This window comes from Chinchilla lanigera, unplaced genomic scaffold (genome assembly GCF_000276665.1).
Source record: "Chinchilla lanigera isolate Chin_1 unplaced genomic scaffold, ChiLan1.0 scaffold00001, whole genome shotgun sequence".
Classification (NCBI taxonomy): domain Eukaryota; kingdom Metazoa; phylum Chordata; class Mammalia; order Rodentia; family Chinchillidae; genus Chinchilla; species Chinchilla lanigera.
Genome location: NW_004955402.1, coordinates 604,388 through 629,042, shown reverse-complemented (window position 1 = coordinate 629,042; position 24,655 = coordinate 604,388). Strand labels below are relative to the sequence as shown.

At 50.4% G+C, this 24,655-nt stretch overlaps 1 protein-coding gene across 7 annotated transcripts in view; it reads left to right on the top strand.

Moving 5' to 3' along the window:
• The window catches only part of Cep192 (centrosomal protein 192kDa), a 70,575-nt gene extending 46,137 nt beyond the window's left edge, over positions 1 to 24,438 (top strand). For 6 of the 7 annotated variants that reach the window (XM_013512751.1, XM_013512786.1, XM_013512821.1 and 3 more), the window contains 17 exons: positions 182 to 272; positions 360 to 536; positions 3,366 to 3,626; positions 3,843 to 3,958; positions 6,146 to 6,255; positions 8,713 to 8,863; positions 11,983 to 12,161; positions 12,587 to 12,713; positions 14,157 to 14,262; positions 14,829 to 15,036; positions 16,321 to 16,400; positions 17,123 to 17,218; positions 20,795 to 20,914; positions 21,839 to 21,960; positions 23,042 to 23,168; positions 23,618 to 23,676; positions 24,015 to 24,438. In XM_013512751.1, coding sequence (XP_013368205.1) covers positions 182 to 272; positions 360 to 536; positions 3,366 to 3,626; positions 3,843 to 3,958; positions 6,146 to 6,255; positions 8,713 to 8,863; positions 11,983 to 12,161; positions 12,587 to 12,713; positions 14,157 to 14,262; positions 14,829 to 15,036; positions 16,321 to 16,400; positions 17,123 to 17,218; positions 20,795 to 20,914; positions 21,839 to 21,960; positions 23,042 to 23,168; positions 23,618 to 23,676; positions 24,015 to 24,153 — 2,269 coding nt within the window. In that variant the 3' untranslated portion in view covers positions 24,154 to 24,438. Of the gene's footprint in view, positions 1 to 181; positions 273 to 359; positions 537 to 3,365; positions 3,627 to 3,842; positions 3,959 to 6,145; positions 6,256 to 8,712; positions 8,864 to 11,982; positions 12,162 to 12,586; positions 12,714 to 14,156; positions 14,263 to 14,828; positions 15,037 to 16,320; positions 16,401 to 17,122; positions 17,219 to 17,684; positions 19,288 to 20,794; positions 20,915 to 21,838; positions 21,961 to 23,041; positions 23,169 to 23,617; positions 23,677 to 24,014 lie in introns of those variants that run through there. The other variant, XM_013512886.1, reaches the window with a different exon arrangement.
• Positions 24,439 to 24,655: the final 217 nt, after the last annotated feature.

The window sequence follows — 24,655 nt, the reverse complement described above, 5'->3', positions numbered from 1 at the left end:
GCCTTAGCCTTGTCTTTCCAGAGCCGAGTGTTAAAAGATGGAGCAGCTTAGCCTGCCAATGTGGCCTGTCCAGCTAGGCCGTCTCTAGACACTGTTTGGTTTTAAAATTGGCTGTGTTTTTGTGACTGTAGCAGCATCCATGGAGAAAGCAAGCCCCACTCATGTGTGTCATTGTCTGTAGGCTTCAGAAGTTGGTTTTGAGAAGCAGTCATGCCTCCAGCGCCCAGCACTTACGACTGCTCATCCGGGGGCAGGACCAGGACTGCTTCCAGGTTCGTGAGGTGCTCAGCCTTTTGTTCTGCCCCACAGACTGTTCACAGTGTGTTTTTTTGCTATTGTTTGTTGTTTTTACATTGTAGCTTCAGAACACTTTTGGCTCAGAGGAGCGACTGACCAGTAACTGTGAGGTTACAGTTTGCCCGAAGGAAGACGTTGTCATCTCTGTGTTATTTGCCCCTACTCGATTGTCTTGTATGTTGGCCAAACTAGAAATCAAACAACTCAGAAATCGATTACAGCCCGGCATTAAATTCATGGTAAGGTAGTTTCATTACTTTTTTCTTCCCATGGAGTTTATGGTGTTATAACTGTTGGTTTAATGTTGGTAAATTATATACTCTGCTTTTAATAAGTGTCTAAACCTAAAAACAAATTAAGGAGTGGTTGTCAGATTATAAAGGAGCTGAGCATAGTGGCACATATCTAGAATTCTAGCACAGGGGAGGCCCAAGCAGGAGGATTGCCACAAGTTCCAGGCTAGCCTGGGCTGCATAATGAGACCCTGTCTCAAAAAGACAAAGGAAAAAAATTGTAAAGACATCCAGTGTGGTATTCTGTGACCACCAGTGTCTTCTCATGACTTCCAGTGTCAACTCAGTTTGAGATTGCTGAAATGTGCCTAGGTTTTCAGAAGCACATCTGTGGACAAATTGGAGTAGAACTGTTCAAGATTCAGAATTTCTAAGTACATCTTTTCAACTCAGCAAAAATATTGTCTTAGTTGACGTGGTCTGTGTAGCCACACATTAGGAACTTTCCCTAACAACGCAAGTGCACCCTTCGCGGTTCTGGGGATGGAGCAGTCCGAGAGCATGGTGCCGGCAGGGCGTTGTCTGGTGGCAGCTCCGCTCCTCAGCAGAGGTGCTGTGCGAGGCACTGTGTGCAGCTGCCGTGTGAGTTCACCTTCATCTCACAGCAAGTTTCCAGCATGCTGCTGTTGTCTACATTGCACACCTGGTTATCCAGGCAGAGACGTGCGTCCGTGGCTGTACATCTTGCACGAGGCGGGGTGGAAGTCAGGTGCAGACTCAGGCGGCCCCTCTCCAGACCTGTGCTGATCTGCCAGGCAGCCTGTGCAACACTAGCACAGCCTGCTCTGTGCCGTGCTTCTCCAGAGCCGTACCTGCCCACCTGAGGTGTCTCCCCGGGGAGACATGGTCGGGGTCGCAGTCGGGGAAGGGACAGGCACTCTTGACATCCCACGGGCAGAGGCAGGGTGCTCCTAAACGTCCTACGGAGCACGGGAATCACCTGGCCCCAGACTTCACGGTGGTGAGGTTAGAAAACTGCTGGAGCACTCATTAACTATTGGCATTAGTTGGGTTTGTTGTGTTTAATTGTGTTTTTTTTTTGAAACCTTTTTATTCAATCTGTGATTTCTGGACTTTGGAAATAGAATTGGTCCTCTGTCTCTGCAGGTTCCACATCTACAGAGTCAGCCAGCCACTAATGGGAAATTTGGGCGGGAAACTGCATCCACAGTGAGCATGTACAGGCTTCCCCTGTCACTGTACCCTAAGTAATCCAGCACAGCAGGTTCAAAGAGATGCTGTGAAATGTGCAGACGTGAAGGGTGTGAGGGCAGGAGGTGTGTGTGAGGGTGTGAGGGTGAGGGTTTGTGAGGGTGTGAAGTGTGTGAAGGGGTGAGGGTATGGAGGGCGTGAGGACGTGGAGGGTGTGAGGACATGTGCTAGTGCTCTGCAGATGTGACGTCAGTCACACCGAGGACTGGAGCAGGGAGGACCTGGTGCCCAGGGCAGCGGGGGCACCTGGGAACCGTGCCTGTGGCTGCAGGAGGACAGTGGTGCGGGAAGACATTTACGCTGAGTGTTTCCAGGGCTCCCTCTTCCTCTACTACTTTCTACTTAGCTTTATACAGAAAATCTGTCTATAAAATTGTGTGGTAAAAGAAAACTTAGAAATGGTTTTGGCTATCAAAAGTCATTTTGAATGAGATGGCATTTGTAGGCATTTCTGATCTGAAGCCCTTTAGAATGTGAAATCACAAGCAAGTTTATGAAAATCCTAAGTTCAGTTTTCAAAATCTTATTTTATTGGGTACATTGCACAATTCAAAATAAATGACCGATGTTTCCATGTTTGCTTTTTATAAGAGAGTCTTTGGAGGCTTTTCTAAATAATTAAGGGTGAGTGCTATTACTCTGGAGATTGAACCCAGAGCCTCACACATGCTAAACAAGCCCTCAACCGCAGAGCTGCATGCCCAGCCACTGTAATTTATTTGGAGACAGAGCCTCACTAAGTTGCCCACACTAACCTCAAATTTGCAGTCCTTCTGCCTCAGCCTCCCCATTAGCTGGGATTACAGGCGTGTGCCATTACACACAGGCTTAGAGGGTAATTTAGGGAGCTGTGTTTTGACGGTCTGTTCTCACAGGGTGAAGTTTTTGCCTTGCCCTGTTAGGGAGGGGACACTTGCTCGGGGACGGCTCCAGCCCCTTGTGGCTGCAGCAGGAGCACCCACGCCCAGCTGCCGGAAGTGGCTTCTCTGCTGCCAGCTTGCCTGGCCTGGCGGAGCTCAGTGCTTGTCCTCACGTTATCCCCTATGTGTGCTGCTCTGCAAGCCCGGCCTGACTGAGCGCTAATATTGTATGATAAGGGATTTTTACCAGAATTTGCGTTGTGATGATTTTCATGATTACTGAGAAGTTGAAGGAATTATGCCTTAAAATGCTGCACACACACCGCTTGGATTCTGCAATTCACGCTGTGCTGTTTCTTTCACCTCCCATCAGTTCCACTTTTTCACGCATTTCACAGTAAATTATACACATCAGTGTGTTTCACCCTGAAATTTCTGAGCAAGAGTGTCAGTAGCTATCTCTTCACTGTTCCTCCGCACCTAAGCTTGGCGGTTACGTATAACAAGTGAGATCATTCTCAGCGTGTTGGAAGGTGAGTGACACCTTGTGGTCCCATAAGATAAGGTTGTTATGCACTAGTGAACTCACCCAAGTAATCCAACCTTAACACTTTTAACTGTGTTCAACCTTTCTGTATTCTCTTGTGACTATAATTAAATCTGCTTTCTTATGTAAAGATAATTTTGAATGTGTATTTTTTAGATACCTTTGTCTGGATATGGAGGAACAAGTAATCTTATTTTGGAAGGTGTGAAGAAGTTATCTGACAGCTACATGATAACAGTTAACAGCTTAGTGCCTGGCCAGGAAAGCCGAGCTGTGTTTTCTGTCCGCAACACTGGCTCACGAGCAGCTTTCGTCAAAGCAGTAGGCTTTAAAGATTCTCAGAAAAAGGTTTCGTTGGATCCTAAAGTATTGAGGATTTTTCCAGATAAATTTATACTCAAGGAAAGAATGCAAGAAGTAAGTATAAAAGTTTATGCTCTGAAAAAGTGAACTTACACTTTTAGATTAATAATTACGTAGTTTGTGGCCAAAAACTGAAGTAGTTCTTGGAAGTAATGCAAGAGCAGACACACTCGTGCACTGTTTCTGTACTGGATGTTTAGACTCCCGAGTCCATGTGTCCAGAGGAGATGAAAGGGCCTAACCCCCGCTCTGACTTCCTCCCGGCCTCAGGATGTTACTGTGGTGTACACCCCACCAGACGAGAGGAATGACCAGAGAACTACAACAGAACTGTCCACTGTGTACTTCTTCGGTGGAGATGAAATTTGCCGGCAGCAGTATCGAAGGTAGGTTTTGTATCGTAGAATAGAAAATGTTGAGAACTATTCACTGAAAATAATGAAGGCTTGCGTGATAATGTGGATCTGGAATTTTTAGATCCGGCTTCATTATCAGTGAACTCATTGAAAAGCATTTTAAGGGGCGTAAAGTGAAGTAGGAACGAGGCATCTCTATTTTCTGGCCTTGGCCTTCTCTCCACACGTACATGCCTGTTTGCTTTTTACCCAGCAGGAGCACCGTCCTTCATTATGGGGTCTTGTATCCAGAGGCAGTAGATTGGTTTCAGAAAAGGTGGTAACTACTGAAAGATTAAAACAGTCCTGATTTGGAAAATTCTAGGAATGCTGTGAATTACTTGAAATGTTTATTATTTCAAGTTTGTCAGGTGTTTTACTTGTAGCTACCTTTTTTTCCCCTCCAAATGCAGAAATATTTTATTTTGGTTTCCTTTGTTGTTTTTGGAAATTCTGTTTAGGTTTATAAAACATAGGAATAGCCAACATTTAAAGTGAGCATTCAAAACCCAGTGTGACAAATTACTGACTTTTGTGCAATTAAGAATACATATATGAAGTTAAGCTACCAAGTCGTGCTATTACCATGGCACTTCTTAACCCTGTAAACCCTGTTGTGCTTGTGTAACGTACGTACTGACACATGTCCAACAGCAGTGGCTTTAAATGTATAAACAACGGCTCAGTTCAGTCAGATGTGGCAAAGACTTGCAATAAAGTGAAATGCTGTTAATTTCCCAAATTAACTTTTTAAAAATTCCCTTAAGAAGTTAATCCCAGGAAATGGTTTTTCCAGAATTCTACATCCCAGAATTTTGACTTGGTGAATACATTTTGTAGAGATCAACTAGTTTATAACATAAGAACATTTGTTTGTTATCCTCTGTTTCAGTAATCACCCACATGCAACTGTCCCGGTAACATATGTGAAGACACCCTTTGTCTGAGTTTATTTTGGGGGCTACTTGTAGCTACTTAAAGCATGTACTTTTATAAAATTTGATACCTCTAATTAAATGTAGTTTTCTATGCTAAATTGCTGGCCAACTTAGGATATTGATGTAGGCCTGGGTATAATTTAAACATGTTACATTCTTGGTTAGTAAATTCTGGATTCTTTTATTATAAAGTTTAATTTCCTAGACTAGAAGACCTAATTGTAAAACAGGTGAAGCAACTGAGTTCTGACTGTGGGTAGAAAATCAGCGAACGCAGCCAGGGTGTCGCGCACACAGCATCTCTTCTTCCAGCCCTTTGTCTGTGCTGTGTTGTTCTGACACAGGATTTGGGGAATTGTTTTTCTTATTTGTTGAGGTTCACTGGAAAGTTTAAAAAGAGGGGCTAAGTGATAACTTGCTTCATGATGTTAGGACAGGCCAGATGCAAGCAGCTGACCTTCAAGCCTGGCTCTGCTTTTCTTAATTATTTCACAAACAGAAGCTGACATTGGCAGAAATAAGATTACCAGGTCTCCCCTTTCCTCTCTCTCTTTTTCTTTCTGCCCCCCCCCCCGCCCCGCCTTAACTGGTCTATAAAGTACACTGCACTCAGTGTATTAGTTCAGAACTCCTATTTACCATAAATTTATAGTAATGAGATTTCCTTTGAGGTGAATGTCTAAGTATCATAGAAATGTTTTATGTTTCAGTTCTTGCATCAAAATTCTCAGGAATGGACCAAATAGATGTATTTATATGGTCTGATTTATCTGGTCTGATTCTCTCTGATCTCTTACCATTTTTTTTTTAAGCATGTTCTTTTTTTTCCTGAGATAACTATCTGAAGAGGACTAAATAATGAAAATATAAGAGCTGAGGGGGCTGGGGATTTAGCTCAGCAGCACAGCGTCTGCCTGGCAATTGCAAGGTCGTGAGTTCGATTCCCGGTAGTGGAAAAAAAAAAAAAGAAAATATAAGAGCTGAAAAGAATCTAATTTGACTTCTTTTTCTACTTACATTGGTGTTCCTGCTTTGGCATTTTCAAACTGATAATTTTACAATATATGACTTTCAAGGGAACCAAAACAGGTTTCCTTTTAAAAAGAACTTCTATTTGGACCTAAAATGTGATGTACTGATGTTAATGTGCAGTTAGTGAGATTTGCCAGATCCGTTAATGAAAGCATAATTAAGGTCATGTTATTCATCAAATCATTTCGGAATGAAAATCTCCTGGCAGAGCCCTGTCACATAACCCTGGGGTTGTCAAGCGGTTGCTTCCAGAACATAGCGTGCTGCAAAACCTTGACTTTGCCGAAGTGTTCCAACACGAGCAGCTCGTAGATGAAGGTGAGCACCCCTCTGCGTTCAGGCTTCCGGGCCATCGGGCTGTGGGGGAGGGGATCGGAGCCGTGTTTGGGTGCAGTGCCACAGCTCTGCTGCGTGACGGAACGATGCGCACCCGAGCTGCGGCGCCCTCCTCCCAGTGTGGGAAGAAGAAGGGTGCCTTGCAGAGTTGTGACGGGCTTCGCTTTACAGATACTCTCCATGTCAGTGTTAGCACAGGGAGGTGGGTGTGGTCCCTGCCTGCCTCAGGTGAATGACTACTTCGGGGTGAGTGATGGTGCACTCAGGCTTCTTTTGCGATTTCTGGGTTACTGCTTCCTGTAGGATTCCTAAATGGGAAGAGGGTAATGATCCACGCTGGACAAGTGAGGCTCCTCTCCCCAGACAGCCAGCCCTAGGCCAGAGACACAGTTCACATGTTTGATAGTGGTTTTTTGCTTGTACAGAATAAACACATCAAGACATACAAATCATTTAATAATATATGCATAAATTTTAACTATAGTGTCATTTATGATTGTTTAAGTAATTAAATGCCTGAGAATATGGGTAGTATAATTATGCAGAATATTTTTTTAAGCATTAAAACAATATGAATCTATTAAATGACATGAAAACTAAGAAAAGTATTTATTAAGAAAATACTGGCTTTTTTGCTCTCTGTGGTGGCACACACCTATAATTCTAGCACTTGGGAGGCTGAAGCAGGAGGATCTTCACTAGGTTGAGGCCAGCCAAGGGTACATAGTGAGTTCAAGGCCACCTGGATGTACACAGTGAGAGCTTATCTTAAAAACATTTTTTAAAACAAGGGAAAAGAAAGTATCATTCTAAAATTTTGCACAGTAATACTATAGCAAACCAAGTTTTACAGCAATTTTCGATTTTCCAGTGGCGCAAGAAACATGAGTGGCACTTTGGAGAAGTGGAGGGATTCAGGTTTGTATTTAGCCGGCTGACTCAGGAGACAAAGCTCCAAATTCTGAGCCCAGGGATGGGGTTAAAGAGCTTTTAGTAAAGTTTGTGGCGGAAAAGAGAAGCAAGTGAAGTTACAGAACAGAGAGAGTTGTTCAGACATGACGATTTACAGCTTTGAACATCTGGTCTGTGGAGGCCGCGGGAGTGGGGAGGGGGTTGTGAAGGGAGGGGAAGGGCGCAGTGAGGTCAGAAACTGCTGTAAACTTGCTGCTACAGAGTAAGAACGGAGCCCTGATGGGCAGGCGTCAGGGTTGAGCTTTGGGGCGCGGCCCTGGGGTTTATTTTTGTCTCAGTAAAATCTCATTTTGGTAAAAATAACTCATAAATAAGTTGACAGAGTGTCAACACACAGCGTTAAGTGGTTATGTTTCTGGTGATAGCTTTTCCCCCAATTTTTATATTGCCTCTGAAATACAAGATGCTGAAGAAAAAGGGTACTGATGCTTGGTACACATGCTGCAGGGTAGTGTGATCTCCGTAATTCAGATGCCTGGGTCCTCCACGGTGGGGTCAGGTGCAGGCCTGTGGGATGGCTGGGGTGTGTCCTGTGTGCTGAGTTTGGAGTTGGTGCAGGTCAGGCCCTGTCCCTGGCATGGGCCTGCGTCTCCCCTCCGCACCGAGCCAGGTGAGAACGAGACTGAACCGTGGTGTGATGCTGGAGCACACTCGCTCGGGGCTCGCATCAGGGAGGGCTGATTGTGGGTGGTAGCAGGAGTCTGTAGGGGCAAAGAGGCTGGCACTGCCCGGGGCCCAGCAGCTTTCCCTTTGCAGCCGGAGCAGGCACGTCTGCCGGTGTTCATCTAGAAGTATTGGGGGATGTAACAGTGCCTGGTTCTGTGGAGTGTCTGTGAGACCTTCACTTACACATGTGTATCCTTAACCGTGGTTTGCCTCAGGGCCTCACTTTGAGGAAGTTGTCCACAATACCTACCTCAAAGAATTGTTCTAAAAATTAATACAGAGGGACCAGAAGAGTTCCTGGCCCATAGTGGATATTTGATCTTTTCCTTTTTAAGACAGGGTCTTACTGTGTAGTTTAGGCTGCCTGTGAACTTGCATCAAAACTTCTGCCTCAGCCTCCTGAGGGCTGGGATTATAGGCATGCACCACCACGCTGGCGAATATGGTGTTTGTTGGCATACATTTATCTTCAGAAATATTCTTGTTTTAAGGCTCATAGAACCCCCGGAAATAGGTGGTTGTTCCAGGTGATAAGGGGGAAACCAAAGCTCAGGCCCCTGAGCTTGCCCAAGTTAACGGTGTCCCTAAGTGGCAAGGGCACTGCACAGGCAGGCTCGGAGCCGAGCACCTACCCACCCGGGTGCTGAATTTCCCATACTTGATGCCAGCCAGTAGTAACAGAGTGCCACCTGCCCAGCCTGGAGCAGCTCTGCTCTGTGCTGAAGACACACAACTTTATCTGCTGCTTTGTGTGACGCTCGTATGGAGTTGGCATATTTCACCGCATTGTTTCCTTTTCAGTCTATGATCTTCCTCCACGGCCCAATGATATTCAGCTCTTTTATGGAAATGTGCGTAAAATCATCCTGTCAGTAATCGGAGAATCCCGAGACTCCGTGTCCAAGGGAGAATTTCTTCAGCCTTCCTCGCACTCTGGCATGGAATCTAAAAGGTAAAATGTGCAAGCAGACGTCCTTTCACCAGATTCCTCGATCATAGAAGTCATAGTTGAGCTGATCTTTTTCTCCCCTGTACTTTATTTTCCCTCAAATGTTCATTATTTCACCTTTATTTATTAGTTTAGTTGAAATCATTTCGGACTCTGAGGAAAGTTTACAAATGATACAGAAAACTCGGTAAACTGTGTGCTCAGGTCCCAGTCATTCTTTATGTGAGTAGGGCTTTTCTCTGGCCCCACTCCAAGTTAGAGTTAGCTACGGGCTGATGACCAAGATGCCCTAATTTGCTCAGAGGGACCCTACAGGCTCACAGGGACCCATGGAAAAGTGTTGAACACGGGTGGCGCAGTGTCACCCCCTCCCACAGGTTCACAGTGTGTCCACCAGCTGTCCCATCTGTGCTCCTTAGTCGAGCCATAGAGCAGCGGTCTGGTCTGAATCTGCGGTCACCACTCTATCGGCCGCCCTTCAGTCTGGAGTGAAGCAGTTGCAGTCCTTCCATGCCTTTCAGGAGCCGGTAACAGGCTCTGACCCACACAGTCAGAGACCTCGTCCTTCTCTCAGCTTCAGAGGCCCGTTTGGGGGAAGCAGGGCTGCCTGCAGCTTCCTGTGTGCAGTTCTTAAATCTGTGCGTGCGGAGTGTGGCTCGCCTGGAAGGGGACTGTTCTTGGAGTGACTCCTGCAGGAATTCTTCAGCATCGCTGCCCCACAGACTCAAAAAGTTCAGCTTTCTTCACCACACATGGTTCTGGACAGGCCAGATGCCCTGTTGCAGACATCCTGTAGATGAGGACGCTAGTGGGAAGGTGTCTCTTTTCTTGCATAATCCTTGGTAAGGAAGCAGGTTGCAAGCCAGCTGCTAACCCTTTTCATACCAGTGATGTTGATTTTTTAAGTCCAGGCACTTTGTAAAACATCCCTCCACTTCAGTGTGCAGATTTTGGCTTCACGCTTTTGGTGGAACATCGAAGAGAAGCTTTTGTGTTTTCAGTGTCCACTGTCAGGTGGTAGTCAGGGCTGATTGCCCTGCCGGTCTGGTAGCTCAGCACATGGCCACGAGCACATGGCCACGCTTCCTCGCTGGAGTGCCTCGTGAGTGTCCCTGGGCAGATGCTTGGAGATGCTGAGTCATCTGTCAGCCTTTCTCGGGAGCTGCTGAGGCAGGAAGGGAAGGTTATTCCATCTCAGGGCTCCAGAGGTTTCATCCTGGTGGCCATTGCCATCCCTGGGGTCTGCGTTGTGAGAGCTTCCTGGCAGGGGTGCACTGGACCAGAGCTGCCAGCTCTAGGGCAGAAGGCAGCAGCCCAGGCCTCGCTGGCTTTGTCCATTTGCCCCCACCACCTCAGTGCCCTCATTTCCAGCAGTGCCACCAGAGTGTGGGCTGTCCGCTCATTCCCACTGGTGGGGTTAGGCTGCCGTGGCCCAGTCGCCTTCCATGGGTTGTACCTCCGCCATTGCTGGACACTGCTGGCTTCCAGCACACGAGCCTCAGGGACACTCGGAGCTCGGTGGACCTTGGCACCCACTGGTCATTGTCGCCCGAGACACACTGTTTCCAAGTTGCCAGGTGGTGAGTTTAGTTCCATCCTGGCTTTTCCCTGTGAGAGGTTTTCCTCCCTGCCCCGTGTACCTGTTCACTTATAAGAGAATGCCCTCAGCTGCCATCTGGCCCCTTGGCCCTGTCCTGGGCTCTGTAACCTTCTCTGGGAGCCCACTTACTCCCTGCATGCCAGATGGGTGCTCTGGGCTCCTGAGAACCTCCCTGCCCAGCTCTGATGGCCTTGGGAATTGGGCCAGTGCTGCTGGGCTCCTGTGTGTGGTCTCGTTGCTTTCTAGGCTGTCATGGTGGGCAGAGCTAGGAAAAGGACACATTGGTGCGGCTGCTCCCATTTACAGTGTATGAGTGCACCCTGGCCCCTGCAGCACACCGCTTCTGCAATAACTGTCCTCCCCCAAACTCAGGTGTCCTGGCCTGTTGTCCCTGTCATATGAGATTTGAGGAGCGTCCTGAGCCCAGTGTCCCCACCGAGCATGCCGCTGACTGTAGCCAAGAGAGGACGCAGACAGTAGAGTGTGTGTGCCCCAGTGTCTGGAGAGTCACCGGCCTCGGGAGGGCTGGTCTCAGAGGACAGGAAGCCAAGTAGCAGCTCTGGCCAGTATTGGGATGTGGGCTAGTGCCTCAGTGACGCAGCCAGGACTGTGACCTTCAAGCAGGGCCAAGGGCAGGGGCAGGAGGGAGAGGCAGGACTCTCTCTTTGCAGATGTTGGCTGTGGTGAGCTGAGCTGGAGTCCTCCACATGGCGGGAGAGGTGGGGCACTGGGTTAGACTCCAGTGTGCTATGTGCTTTGGGGATTACAAGCACTTTTATTTTTATTTATTCCTTATTTAACAGTACTGGGGTTGCACCCAGGGCCTTCACGCCAAGCTACAACTCCAGCCTTCGTACAATTTTGGGCAGAGTCACTAAGTCCCTAAGTTGCTCAGGCTGGGCTCTAACACAGGGTCTTCCTGCTTCAGCATCCCACAGTGCCAGGACTACAGCTGTGCAGCAAAATTCATTTGAATTACAATCTTTTCTAATCTAAGGCTTATTAGAAAACATGCAAGAACCTCCTGAGCTAGGCTGCGAGAGCGTTTCCCGCTGTAGCGCTCTGTGCGGGAGACTCCCGCTTCAGTGCATGTGCGGTCAGTGTGCGGCACTGACACACACATTGTAAACTTCGTTTTTCTTCTAACGTTGGACTCTTTTATTGTAAATCTTCTCAGCAACTTTAGAGGCAGAAAGCAGGCCAAAAAAAAAGGAGATGGCCCCACTCTCTTATTAAAGTTTATTATGCTCTGCGCCCTGTGTCCTTCACTTTTCTTCCTTTCAGGGTCATGCATTGAGCCCAGGGCCTTGCGTGCTCATAGCAGTAAGCATGCACCCTGGCCTTGTAAAACACAAAGAGTGGAGGGTTTCTACTCACCAAAAACTGCAGGACTTGTGGCGCCCTTTTAGTTTGTCTTACTGTATTTAGGCTTATGAAGAATTAATCCGAAGCACACGAAACAGTGGCTTTTCATCATATTTAGCTTCTCTCTCTGCTGATGCAATTGTAACTGTCTTCCCAGTGACTCGGGGCTGTCTGGACGGCACAGCGGCAATGTTTCTCTGGATGTCCTCCCCGTCAGAGGTCCTCAGGGCTCCCCCTTTCCCTCCCGGGCTGCCCACCTGCCCCAGACTGCCCCAGCCTCTGCAGAGATCTGGACCTTGCGGCCTGAGCACTTGATCCTGCTGGCCCCTTTGGCCTGTGAGTATCTCAGAGTGATGCGGCTGGAGCCTGCTCTGGTGCCCGAGTCTGTGCACTCAGCCTGCACTCAGCAGGCTGTGCCACAGGCTGGGTGCACCTTGGACGGGGCCTCCCAGCACCCGCCGGCCACACGGGCCACTTGCCTTGTACTCTCTAGCTCGGGCTCGGCTGGCCAGAGCACACACGTGTGCCCAAGTTCACACCTAGCAGCAACAGCCTTAGCTTTCTGTTCTCTCATGTCATCACCGGCCGGCTTCTTTGTAGCGTCTAACACTTGTTGAACTGAATTTAAAGTTGAGCAGTTGAGAAAAAGAGCAAATTAAGCCGGTGTACTAGTGACTTATTAAGGGTTTGGGTTTTTTTTGTTACTGATGTCTTTTTCACTGTTACCAAGTAGAAGTGACATTTATTCTTCCGACACACAGTAGGTGATATGGCCAAAACTGGGCATTTCCAGATTGTGAATAACTCTGTCCGGACCCTGAAATTTGAGCTGTACTGGCCAGCACACTGTCTGACAGTCACCCCGGAGCATGGGTTCATCACGCCAGAGTGAGTAGTCTCCTAAGTTCTGAGGTCCCTTGGGCGCTTACCTGGTGACCTCTGCGTCACTTCAGTTTGCTCAGGGGCTGGGGTGCTGCTCAGTGAGAGAGCATGTGCCTCAAATCTCTCATGCTGCAGACTAGAATGAATGGATGAGTGAATGGGTGATTGTTCGGTGGAAGTGGAGTGGCTGAGCTGGGGATATAGTTCAGTGGCACAGTGCCTACCTTGCAAGTGTGAGGTCAGGAGTTCAATTCCCAGTTCCCCGCAAAAAAGAAAGTGGAGTGGCAGTGAGCTCCAGACCCCTGCACCGGGGTGGAGGTTATACACTGCGGGGCACTGACCCCAAGATGCTCGGGACACATCTGGTGCCTGGGAACGAGGACATCACAGGTCTTCTGACGTGGCCACTGCCCCCAGTGCCTGTGGCCAGGAGCGAGACGGGGCGTGTGCCGAGGTGGCGAGGTCTCTGAAGCCCAGTGGTTCTGTCTTCCATCTCCTCGGTTTGGACTGTGTGCTGCTGGTGTTCTGGAGGACATTTGTCCTTCAGTTTCCTGACTTCGTTGTGTCTGAGCCAAGCCCTGGCTGTTGTTTATTCATGCAGTTCTCTGCAGAGCAGCGTCAGGGCCAGCCACCTGCACACGACCTAGGTGGCAGCGAGCTGTAGCCTGGAGGCAGCCGCAGCACCATGAGGACTCTCTCAGCACGGAGCTCTTCCTGCGTGTTGTTTCGTGACTGGGAAATGCAGCTTTGCCAGACAGCATGAAGCTTTACTTGGGGAGTGTTGTTTTTGGAGCGTCTGCCTGACTGAGCTGAGGTGTGGCCCGGTGCTCCAGGAGAGCAGTGCTGAGCTGCAGTGCCCACTGCCCTGCACCGAGAGAGCCACTGTGTGCAGCAGTGGACAGGGGTGTGTGGCAGGACAGGCTCCCCACTCACACTGCGCAGCCCGCGTGCTTGCCTGTGGCTGGGAAATAATCCCACCCTGCCTTTACTGAGCTATAACTGGTGATTTCTTAAGAGTCACAAATCTGGTCACATGACCACATTCCCACTCTTCCTTGGTACCCATGGTCTTGGAGACCAGGACTGAGTAATGAAGAAACCCTTCTCTTTGCATTCCACCTCCCTGCCCCCGTCCAAGTCCCGCTCTCTTCGTACACGTGACTCAGGGCTCCAGGCAGCTGTATCTCAGGTTGCTTTCGTGCTGTTTTTATGCATGTTTTGTTTTGGCTCACTCTGCCCTTGGGCTTCTGGGTCCCTGCCTTCTCCTCAGCTGGCCGTGGGCTTGGGGCAAGATGGAGCCGGGGTACGCACTGGCCTGGTTCTGTCCCCTTCCCGGCCGCAGAAGTGGCTGTCATTGGTGGAATGGTGTGTGTAGCTTTTTCTTGTCTTTCTCGTCCATCTGCTCCAAAAGTATAGGATATTCATGGTTTTCATTTTTCTTTTCTTAAGGAGTAAGCAACAGATTCTGGTGAGTCCTAACCCCTCCTTATCCACAAAGCAGCTGACATTACCGTGGAGCGGTTCCATCTACGTGCACGGGGACGACGGAGAGAAGGTACTTGCAGCTGTTGTTCCCTGTGTGTGCCTCTTGAGCTGCAGCCTCAGCTGAGGTCTGTGCCCTGCGTGCCAGCCGTGGGGGTCTGATTAGTGTGCTGAGCCAGACTTCTGCCCTTGGACGCCGGGACTCCCTTAGGGCGGGGTGTGGATAGTGGGCCTGGAAGCCACTGCTGATTTGCAGAATTTCCTTGTAAGAAGGGCAGATTGTAAGAGGAGAGGAAATAGAGTCAAAGACTAACTTTTCTTGAGATCTGCACAAACTTTATTTTCTAAATTCAGTATTATTTATTTGCTATTTCTTTTTTAAAATTAGGCTTCTTTTAAAATAGTCACTCTGAGCCGGGCATGGTGGCACATGCCTGTAGTCCCAGCACTTGGGAGGCTGAGGCAGGAGGATTGTTGCAAGTTCGAGACCAGCCTGCGCTACAAAGTGAGCTCAAGGCCAGCCTGAACTGCATAGCAAGACCCTGTCTCAAAAAGACAAAATAAATAAATAAATAAAATAAAATAAAATAAAATAGTCACTCTATTTGTGCCTTATCCATTTAACTTGGCTTTTTTCAGAAAATTGTGAAGGTTCAAATTCGAGAAAATTTGACCCAGGAAGCACTTTTATCTCGTTTGACCTCTGGCATACTTGGAAGTCTTGTCCCGGCATCTGGGCCTCCTGTGAGTCATTTGATGAAGCTGGCCACAAAGCCCCCTTCCACGCAAGTGCAGATACGGAGCAAGACCGTGACCTTCCCTGCAACGGCCCCCGGAGAGACCTCAGGTAGTGTGTGTGCTTCAGGGTCCGGGCTCCCGTGCACCTCACCTTCAGCTCACCTGCTCAGGGGGTGCTGAGGACACACCCAGGGCCTTCCTGGTGCTGGGAAACCGTCCACCCCCCCAACCCCGGCATCCTGTGCTGGTCCACCTAAGTCAGGTAAGGACAACCCCCTGCATCAGCAGAAAATCCAGAGGTCATTGGCAAGTGGTTTCCAAGAAGGGCTGGATTTGGGAGCTTAATCTTTGATTTGTCTTTTTGAGACAGGGTCTTGCCATGTAGTCCAAGCTGGCCTTGAGCTCACTTTGTAGCACAGGCTGGCCTCAAACTCGCAGTGATCCTCCTGCCTCAGCCTCCTGAGTCCTGGGATTATAGGCATGCACCACCACACTGGCTCCTGGGAGCTAAATCTTGAAATGTGAAACCTGGACACTGAATCACTGTTGAGCCTGCCCCCTACCCACCCACCTGCCCTGACCAGGGTTACTAAGTTGGAAATCAGCAGATGAGGGAGGAGAGGGAGAGTGGTGGCAGGCTCGCGCTGAGGCCCTGCAGAGGCTTCATGGCTGCCCATGGGGCCTCCTGTAGTGTGGCCGCCGTGGCTGTGCCTCTGCTCAGTGGTGTGGAGAGGCTGTGGCCTGGGGCTGTCCCCGCAGGTGCTCTGTTGCTTGTGCTCCTCATGAGCCCCGGCATCCTCCTGCCTCCCCTCCCAGGCTCCCCATCGCTGCCAGCCAGCTGTCAGCTCCTCGCCCTGTGCTGGTGCTGTCTCTGGCCTCAATTTCCCTCTCTGGGCCTCTCCTGGGCCTTCCCCTCATTCTGGCAGCCCAGCTCGATGCTTCTGGCCGTCACTCTGTCCCTGGCTTGCTCGCCCTCTGCACGCCCCACGCAGTCCCCCTTCACCCCTCCGAGACCTTGCAGGTCATTGCTGGCACCTGGCAGCAGAGTGGGGCTCTGAATGATGCCTCCTCAGTGCGTGTCCTCCTGCCTCGCCTGAACGCTGCTCTGTGTGCTCCCCTCTGTCTTCTCCCTGCTAGTGGCAACCCAGTGATGCCCTGTGGGCAGGCGAGCTCACCTCCTGCCCTGTGGCATCTGCGTGGCCCTGGGTGGGAGTGTCCTGGATGAGATGTGCCTGGGATGGCACCCGCTTCAGCGCTTAAAGTCCAAAAGGGCTGTCTGACCTGATGCCCTAGCAAACCCTGTAATTCCTGTTGGACCTCAGTAGGGACCTCTGGGGCATCCTGGGGCTGTCACCGAGGGCTGTCTAGGGAGCTGTCCATGTGCTTCTTGCAGAGAGCTGTCTGGAGCTAGAGAATCCCGGACCCACGGATGTGAGGTGGCACCTGTCGTCCTTTGCCCCACCGTATGTCAAGGTCAGTCCTACCAGCCACACGTGTCCATTGTACCCTCAGGCTTGTGGGAGAGCAAGGCCAACGTGCCAGCTGTGCACCCCACCAGCGCCTCGCCCGAGCTTCCTTGAGGGGACGACTAGGACCCAGTCCTCCCTAGGTGGCTCTCAGAGTCACACGGGAGGATTCATGTGAAAATCACGTCTGCTTTATTTGACTGTGCCATCTATTCCTGGCTGTTATCTGAAATAGCTGTTTTGAAGGTGAAGAGGAGCTTTGATACTCAGCTCTGTGAGTACACACGGCTGGCTCCTCCCATGCTCAGAGTACGCCTGAGACAGGAGGGGGGCCCCCTGTACCCCAAGTTGGCCACTCAACACTGCGGTGTTTAGAATACCAGGCCTTCCCTGCCATGTGTTTTGTGTGGTAGTTAATTAGTAGCCTTGAGCTGCAATACTAACAAAATGTACATGAAAGACAGTCATGGGGCCGCCTGGAGGAAAAGCCAGCCACTGCCTCCCAGGATGTGAAGTCACATCCTAGCCTGGGGGCTCAAGGGCAGGACAGGCGTCTGACATTGTGAGCAGTGTGGTGACACTTGCTGTGGCCAAGAGGCATCAACTGCCACACGGCCTCTGTGTGGGGTGACGGCCACAGAGGGTGCCAGACGCCCCGGAAGGGGTAGTGCCCCTGGGACAGGCCCCCCGGCCTTCCCGTCTGCAGTTGTGTGAATGACTGCCTTGCAGGGAGTCGATGACAGCGGAGATGTCTTTCGAGCGACCTACACGGCATTCAGGTGCGCTCCTATTTCCGGTACACTGGGAAGCCACGGAACCCAAAAGGTGAGCTCCGGCCGTCACCACGTGGGAGGAGCGTGGTGCTCCTTGGCGGGGTGCTCAGGGGCCCCGGCTCAGCAGGCTGGCCCTGGACTGGCCCTGGTCTCAGAGCCATTCTGCCTGTGGTGGAGCCAGCCTCCCAGGTGCGAGCGGCACTGTGCGGCTGCAGGAGGGAAGCTCTTGCTATGAGGAACCTGTCAGTGCACAGCTGCAGCTCCCAGAGCTGCAGCACACTTTGCCAGGCTAGATGACAGTTTCCCCTGCCAGCCATGGCCAGAAAACCTAGCAGTGCCCCAACAGCGCCGCGTTCATGGCAGCAGTGCCAGAGTAACTTCACAGGCAATGGAGTCTCCTGCTGCGACGCACCTCTGAAATCCTCATTCATTCTGGACCTGGCACAGACCCTTCAGGATCTCCTGGTGGCCCTGGCATCCACTTGACCTCATTAACTTACTTTTCGTTCTGCTTGCAGGCAGTCGTGGGAACTATCGCATTTACGTGATATTGGCCCAAAGGAAACAAAACAACCTTGAAAAACAACGTGATTTATGCCGACTTTTGGACTTCTAATGAGTCCTAGAGTCGAACTGTAAAGTCATAATCACCAAGAGTCCTGGAGAAGCCTTGGTAGTGGCCACAAACTGTATTGTACTTCCCTGGTCTGTGCAAGGCTGCCAGAGCTCCTCAGTGCTGTAGAGACACAGTTGTGCAAGTGTCACTTGCTCCTTTTCCCGAACCACAGCAGAAGCAAAGCAGAACAGAATGGAAAAGCTCAGCACAGGGGAGGGGTTGCAGGAGAGTATGCAGCAGGAGAGCCAGCCTGCGTGGGTGGGTGGGACGAGCGAGCATCGTTAGCACAGTGCCGCTCCCTGAATTGGCACAGATCCATTATAATCCCAGTCCAACCCCAGATGGACTTTAAAAAAATGTGTTTTTATTTTATTTGTTTTTGAAGTTGAGATATGAATATGAATGATGATATGAATATGCACGGAACCCAAAGGAAACAAAACAACCTTGACAAACAACAGAATTGAAAGGCTTACATTGCAGGGCAGTAGTTGAGGCCAGAGGGCTGCAGGTCTGAGGCTAACCTGGGCTGCTTCTTAGACCCCAGCTCCAAGTAAAATGGCTGGGGCATAGGTTTGTGGTGGAGCACCCCTGGGGCTTAATCCCCAGTGCTGGGGAAAACCAAACCAGGGTGGATTGATGTAGAGCAGACACACAGAGCTCCAAACGTGTATGGAAGACAATCGGGAGTCCAGAATAAACCCTCATATCTGTGCTCACTTGATAATCCTTTTTTTTTTTTTTTTGGTACTGGGGATTGAACTCAGGGCCTTATGCATGCTAGGCAAGCACCCTACCACTGTGCTGCATCCCCAGCCCTTGATACTCTTGATAAGGGCGCTAAAATAGTTTAGTGGAGAAAGTGTTTTTCAGCAAATGGTGCTAGAAAAACTGGATATCCAGAGATAAAAGAATTAGATTGGGTCCTTAGCTATCATCATGTAAAAAGATTAACTCAAAATAGACCCAAAATGTAAGAGCAAAAAACATAAAACTTATAGAGAAATAGGTTATGCGTTGATTTCTTAGATGTGACACCAATACAATAAAGCAAAAACTACGAAAGCAAATATAACACCATCAAAGTAAAAAGACTACCCACAGAGTGGGAAAAATATTTGCAAATTACATATTTGACAAATGACTCACTTCTAGAATACAGTAATACTTTTTGTAATGAACTTTTATAACTCAGTAAACAATCCAGTTTTTTTTTTTTTTGGTTTTAAATAAATCTTACTGTAATCCAGACTGGCCTCGAACTCATGATAATCCTCCTGAATGCTGAGATTATAGTCATGTGCCACTACATCTGGCTGATCTAGTTTTTAATATGAGCAACTTGACATGATAGTGCATACCTGTAATCTTAGCTACTTAAAAGGCCGAGGTAAAAAGATCCCAAGTTCCAGGCAACCTGGGCACCTTAGACCCTATTTCAAAATTTAAATGAAAGGAGGGTGGGAAGGGCTTGGGATGTAGCTCAGTGGTAGAGTGCTTGTCTAGCATGGTTCCATCCCCAGTAATGCCTGCCACAAAAGCAAAAACTTTAAGTAGACATTTCTCCAAAGATGTACAAGTGGCCAATGAACTTCAGATGCTGAGCAGTCCTAAGCGTTAGCAGAATGTAGGCAGATCCAGAAGTGGGCCATCATTTCGCACCGGCTAAGCTGGCTGTGATTAAAGAGAACAGAAGGTCAGGCTTGCTGGGGATGTGGGGAGCGAGGAGCCCCCGTGAGCTCCATGTGCCACGTGGGCCTGCAGCATGGTCAGCCACTGTGATCGGCAGTGTACGGCTCCTCAGGAAGCTAAAGGTAGAACTGCTGCCTGACCCAGCAACTGTGTCTGCATATGTATTTTTAAAGAGCCAAAACAGGTGTTCCAGCAAAAACTCAGGCACAAGTGCTGCTAGCAGCATTTCTTAGTGGCCAGAAAAGGGGGAAACATCTGTGTGAGGGAGCCTTGAAAATGGCACGCAATGAGGAGGAAGCCAGGCGTAGAAGACCACACACTGACCCTGTTGGTGTGTGACACGCAGAACAGGCAGGGGCGCATGTCACTCGGGGCCGAGCTGAGGTGGGAGGCGGGCTGCTCCTCCTGGCCCTGGGCCTCGGGGCCAGCAGCACCTCAGGCTGGTTTGTGGTCATGGCTGCAGCTTTGTGAACAGGCAGAGGCCCACAGGATGGCTGTGTGGAACAGCAGTCGGGAGTCCGAGTCTTCCTCTGGAGCAGCAGCTGGTCAGGTGCAGCTGCAGGAGGACCCAGGAGAAGTGCCAGGCAGGGTTCCACAGCCATGCAGGTCCTGGGGCACACCTGGCTGTCAGATGGCGGAGGACAGGCACTGGGCGGAGCACAGGCCGCGGGGAAGATAAGCAGGGCCGGCGAGCAGCGTTGGATTCGGCGTGTGAGGCGTGCTTTCTTGGCCCTTCTGCACCGGGCTCTTGAGCTTGCTGTGGTTGTTGTTTCTAGGTTCTGCATGGGCAGAAAGGAGGCCCCTCACATGTGCCTGCCTGCACTCGGGCCCGTGACTGTCGCTCCTCAGCCTGATGCCCAGTATGCCCACACTGGCAAAGCTGAGGCTGGTGACTCATAGAGGCTTTGTACATGTGGGCGCCTATGAGCCCCTGCTGTGCGGTTAGGGGAGTCGCAGTGGGCACTGCAGTGGGCGGCAGGCACGCTGACTGGGCTGGGACAGAGGATTGTTTCTGCCCAGGACCCTCCTCACGGCCCTGTGCCTGGCGCCTCTGGTACTTGGCAAACATATTTCCTCCAAAGAGCACTTGCTGTGCATTCTGAGGGGTGTGTTCTGTAAACCTCAAACAGTAGTACCTGTGTCTGGGATCTGGTATAGCACTAAGTGCCCTAGAAAGTGTTCAAGTTCTTTTTTCACCTGGTGGGATGACTAGCTGGTATGGAAGCGCTTGGGGGTCTGAAGCGGACTCCCAGCTGGGAGTCCGGTGCTCAGTGTCGCGTCGAAGTCTGGGCCAAAGGGCTCTTCTGGCTGTGTCTGCAGGTCTCCATCACATTCCTGCCGAGAGATCAAGGGGATTATGCCCAGTTTTGGGATATCGAGTGCCACCCTGTTAAGGAGCCTCACTTGAAGCACACGTTGAGGTTCCAGCTTTCTGGACAGGTGAGTATTATGCTGGATTTAAGCAAACTGTGCTGCGTATTAGGACTTTAAGTGACTGTCTTGGTTACTTTTCTCTCATTGCTGAGACAAAATACCTGACACCCAAAATTAAGGAAGGAAAGGTTTATTTAGCTCACAGTCTGTGGAGGTTTCAGTCCATACTTGGCTGGCTCCAAGGCAGAGTGGCACATGGCAGAGGGCAACCGTTCTTGGCAGTGGAACACAGCAAAAGCAATAAGAGCAAAGAGGGAAGTGTGGCAGAGAGCAAGCCTCTTTCCCTCCCTTGTACTGTATGCAAACTACCCACCCCAGGGCAGATGCAGCACTCACACTTATAATCCCAGCATTGGACTATGGATCAATCAAAAATCTAGCAACCAGCCCCATGACTGCGTGAGGCTTTGGCTGGGACGTGCAGGCACAAACCGTAACAGTGACTGTGTTAGGAAAAATGCCTGAATATGCAGAATATTTTCCTGACACCATTTCTGTCTCACTAACTCTGTCGCCCCATAATCTTCATTTCCATGTCTGTGTTAATCGGCACATTTCAGTCCTTGTGCACAGAGTGAACGATGGAATCGGTATGAAACACGTGCATGGGTGTGTCTGAGACGAGAGCAGCTTGCAGTTCAGAGGATTTAAAAATCACACCTTTTAAAAAAGCAAGCCGGGCGTGGTGGTGCATGCCTGTAATCCCAGCACTCTGGGAGGCTGAAGCAAGCACTTGGGAGGCTGAGGCAGGAGGAACGTTGCAAGTTTGAGGCCAGCCTGGCCTATATAAGTGAGTTCAAGGCCAGCCTGAACTGCATAGGGAGACCCTGCCTTAAAAAGAGCCCCCCTCAAACAAGCAAATGGTAGAATTGTGATAAATAAATGACCCCTGTGTCCCAGAATGCTCACCCCCGCCCCCTTTCTCCACAGAGCTTCAGGGAAAGGGACGAGCCCAAGGCCGCTCACGCAGGCACGGACAGCCTGGTAAAGGTGGACACCACCGCCATTGCTCGCAGACGCACTACCTCAGAGCCCTCTGCCCTCCTGCTCGGGTACGCTGTATGACGCTGGTCGGCACGGGGTGTTCCTGCCCCCGCAGCACACGCCTGTGGGCCTGTCCAAATACTCTGTTCTGATTTCTGTCCTCAAAGCTTAGTTTTGCTTGAACTTCCTGTTGCTGAGTCATGTGATAAGCATGATGGCAGATAGTTTTCCCAGAGTGGTGATGTCATTTTACATTGCCACAAGTAACATATGAAAATAGATTCTTAAAATCTTTAAAATGTAAATTTACAGTTTTCTGTCTTTACTGCTGATCTTTAAGTGTTCCACTTGATAGAAATGTTACCTGTGACTCTGATTAACAGTGAGGTCTAGTGTAACTCTGAAAGAAGATGCTGAGAAGGGAAGGGTGTGCTAGTACTGCTGGCTTCAGTAGAAGTTTGTCACTTACTTTCTGGTAGCGTTTGGAAGGAGCTGGCACCCTCTCGGAACGCGCTTTCTTAGCCAGTCAGCTGCGCTGTCGCTCAGTGACGGTCTCATTTGCTGAGCTCAGTGTGCGCTGTGGCGGGCCCTGGAGGCAGAGTGGTGGGGTTGTCCTGGTCCCCCCAGGGCCTGGGTGGCAGCCCAGGGTAAGTGGAGTCAGGCTCGAGGTGGACCACAGGAGGTTTTGTGTTTGTGGAGAGTCCCGGAGGGAGGGCAGTGTCGGGCCTGAGACAGGCTTGTGGGCCAGGGCTCGGGCTGGGCTGGGATGCACGTGAGGTGCTAGAGGCCCCCGACGGACCCCAGACACACTACGTACGGGTCCCACAGTGGTCAGGGGTCCGGCCAGGGAGTGGGAAGGGGGCAGAGGTGAGCCTGAAAGGCTGGGGCGGCCCGAAATAGCCAGGGCATGACTCAGCGCAGGCCGCCTGGAGGCTCCTTGACAGTGTGTGCCCAGATGGTAGTGCTGCGGTGGAGGGCGACCCCGGAGCACGTGGCTCGGAGGGCGGTGGCTCGCGCACTGCACAGCTCTGTGAGGCCAGAGCCTTGGCCTCACGGTGCTCCCGGCGCTGTGCAGTCACCGCACAGCTGGGGCCTGGCGGCAGTCTGTTTCTGTGGCTCTGAACGCCCCTTTGGCGCTGTCGCGAGCAGGCCGCCTGACGAGAGCCGGCGTGGCGTGTACGCCCCAAAGGACGCCTACACCTTCCCGCCCACCCAGGTGGGGGCGTCGCGGGTGCTGAAGGTCAGCGTGCGGAACAACTCCTTCGTCACACACTCGGTGAGAAAGCGCGCGTTCACCTGCGCAGCAGGCTCCTCCCTGACAACCAAGTGCATCTCCCAGCGAGAGTATATTTAAGTTGTGATAACAAGTTAACTTTTCAAAATGCCCTAATAGTATATTTGAAATTCATTAGATGTTAATGACCTTTAGTTTAAAATCAGAAATTTTGTTTTCATATTTTAATTTTCTTTAACTCCTTGCTGTGTTCTGTCTCTCGAGTACAGGCATATTTCTGGGTGACATTTACTGTAGTCAGAACTGGAGTGAATGTGTGTTAAAACGCTCCTCAGTGTATTTTCATTGCGTGAGCGTTTGTTGTCTTACCTAATTTTGTGGCTGTACCTAAGTTTGCAAAATGAGTCTTTAATCACAGCGGTGCAGGGCATGTGTTCTGTGTACTGATGGAATCGGTGTGACTTCATAGAGTGTTTCTTGCTAAATTGCAGCTGAAGTTTTTGCCGCCCAGAGAGCCGTTCCACATCAGGCACTCCAGGTACTCTCTGAGGTGAGTTCTCGTGCGCAGGGTCGCCTTCAGGGTGAGGGCTGAGCGCTCCCTGTCTGCCTCACTGGCAGCGGAGAGCACCGAGCTGGGTGTGGTCTGTTTTCACGAGTGAGTGAAGGTAGCCAGGCACATGGGAGTCACGTCCGGTGGCGAGGGGGCTCGAGCCGGTGCCCTGCGCGTGCTGGGCGGGCGCCGTGCCCTGAGCAGCACTCAGTGGCTCTGTCCTCTGGGCTGGTCCCTGTGAGTCCCAGTGCGGAGGGGCCAGAGGTCCCAGCAGGTGCACAGTCGCCCGTGGGCGCTGGGCTGCTGTGCGCCACTCCGCTGCAATCCTCTCCCTGCAGGGCCCGGCATTACATCCACATCCCCGTGCACTTTCGCCCCACGACCACGGGCAGCTTCCAGGCGCTGCTGGTCATCCAGACGGATGAAGGCCGGAGCACCGCTGTCCGGCTAAGCGGGGAAGCCCTGGGGAGAGATTAACAATACATTTTGTGTAAATGACATAAGTTGTATTTTGGATATGTCATTTTTCTACACTGCAATTATGCTGTTGTGTATATTTTGTATCATAAGTCGGCTATGTATAACTAAAATTTTGTTTTCAGAAGCTAATCTAGAAGACTTTAGATATATCATGTATCCCCTGTAGTAGTGTAGTAATTTTCGCAGTGGAGGAGAGAGTTCTATTTTTGCGTTACGATATTCTGAATAAACGTGGCATTTATTTTAATGTGGTATGTCTAGAAATAAACGTAATTCCCCCGACCCTGTCTTCTCATGTGCCGTCATGTGAAGTGGGACCTCCCTGAGTCTCGGTCTGCCCCGGCTCCTCTTCTCCCTCAGCTTCCTCCCCGAGAGGTCCCCCTGTCCCTTCAACTCCACTTCTCAGCTGGAGAGAAAGTCGGTCACTGGCTGCCCTCTGGAGCAGGATCACCACTCAGGTGACGGAGCCCGGCGGGACGGCTGCTGTGGACGCAGCGTG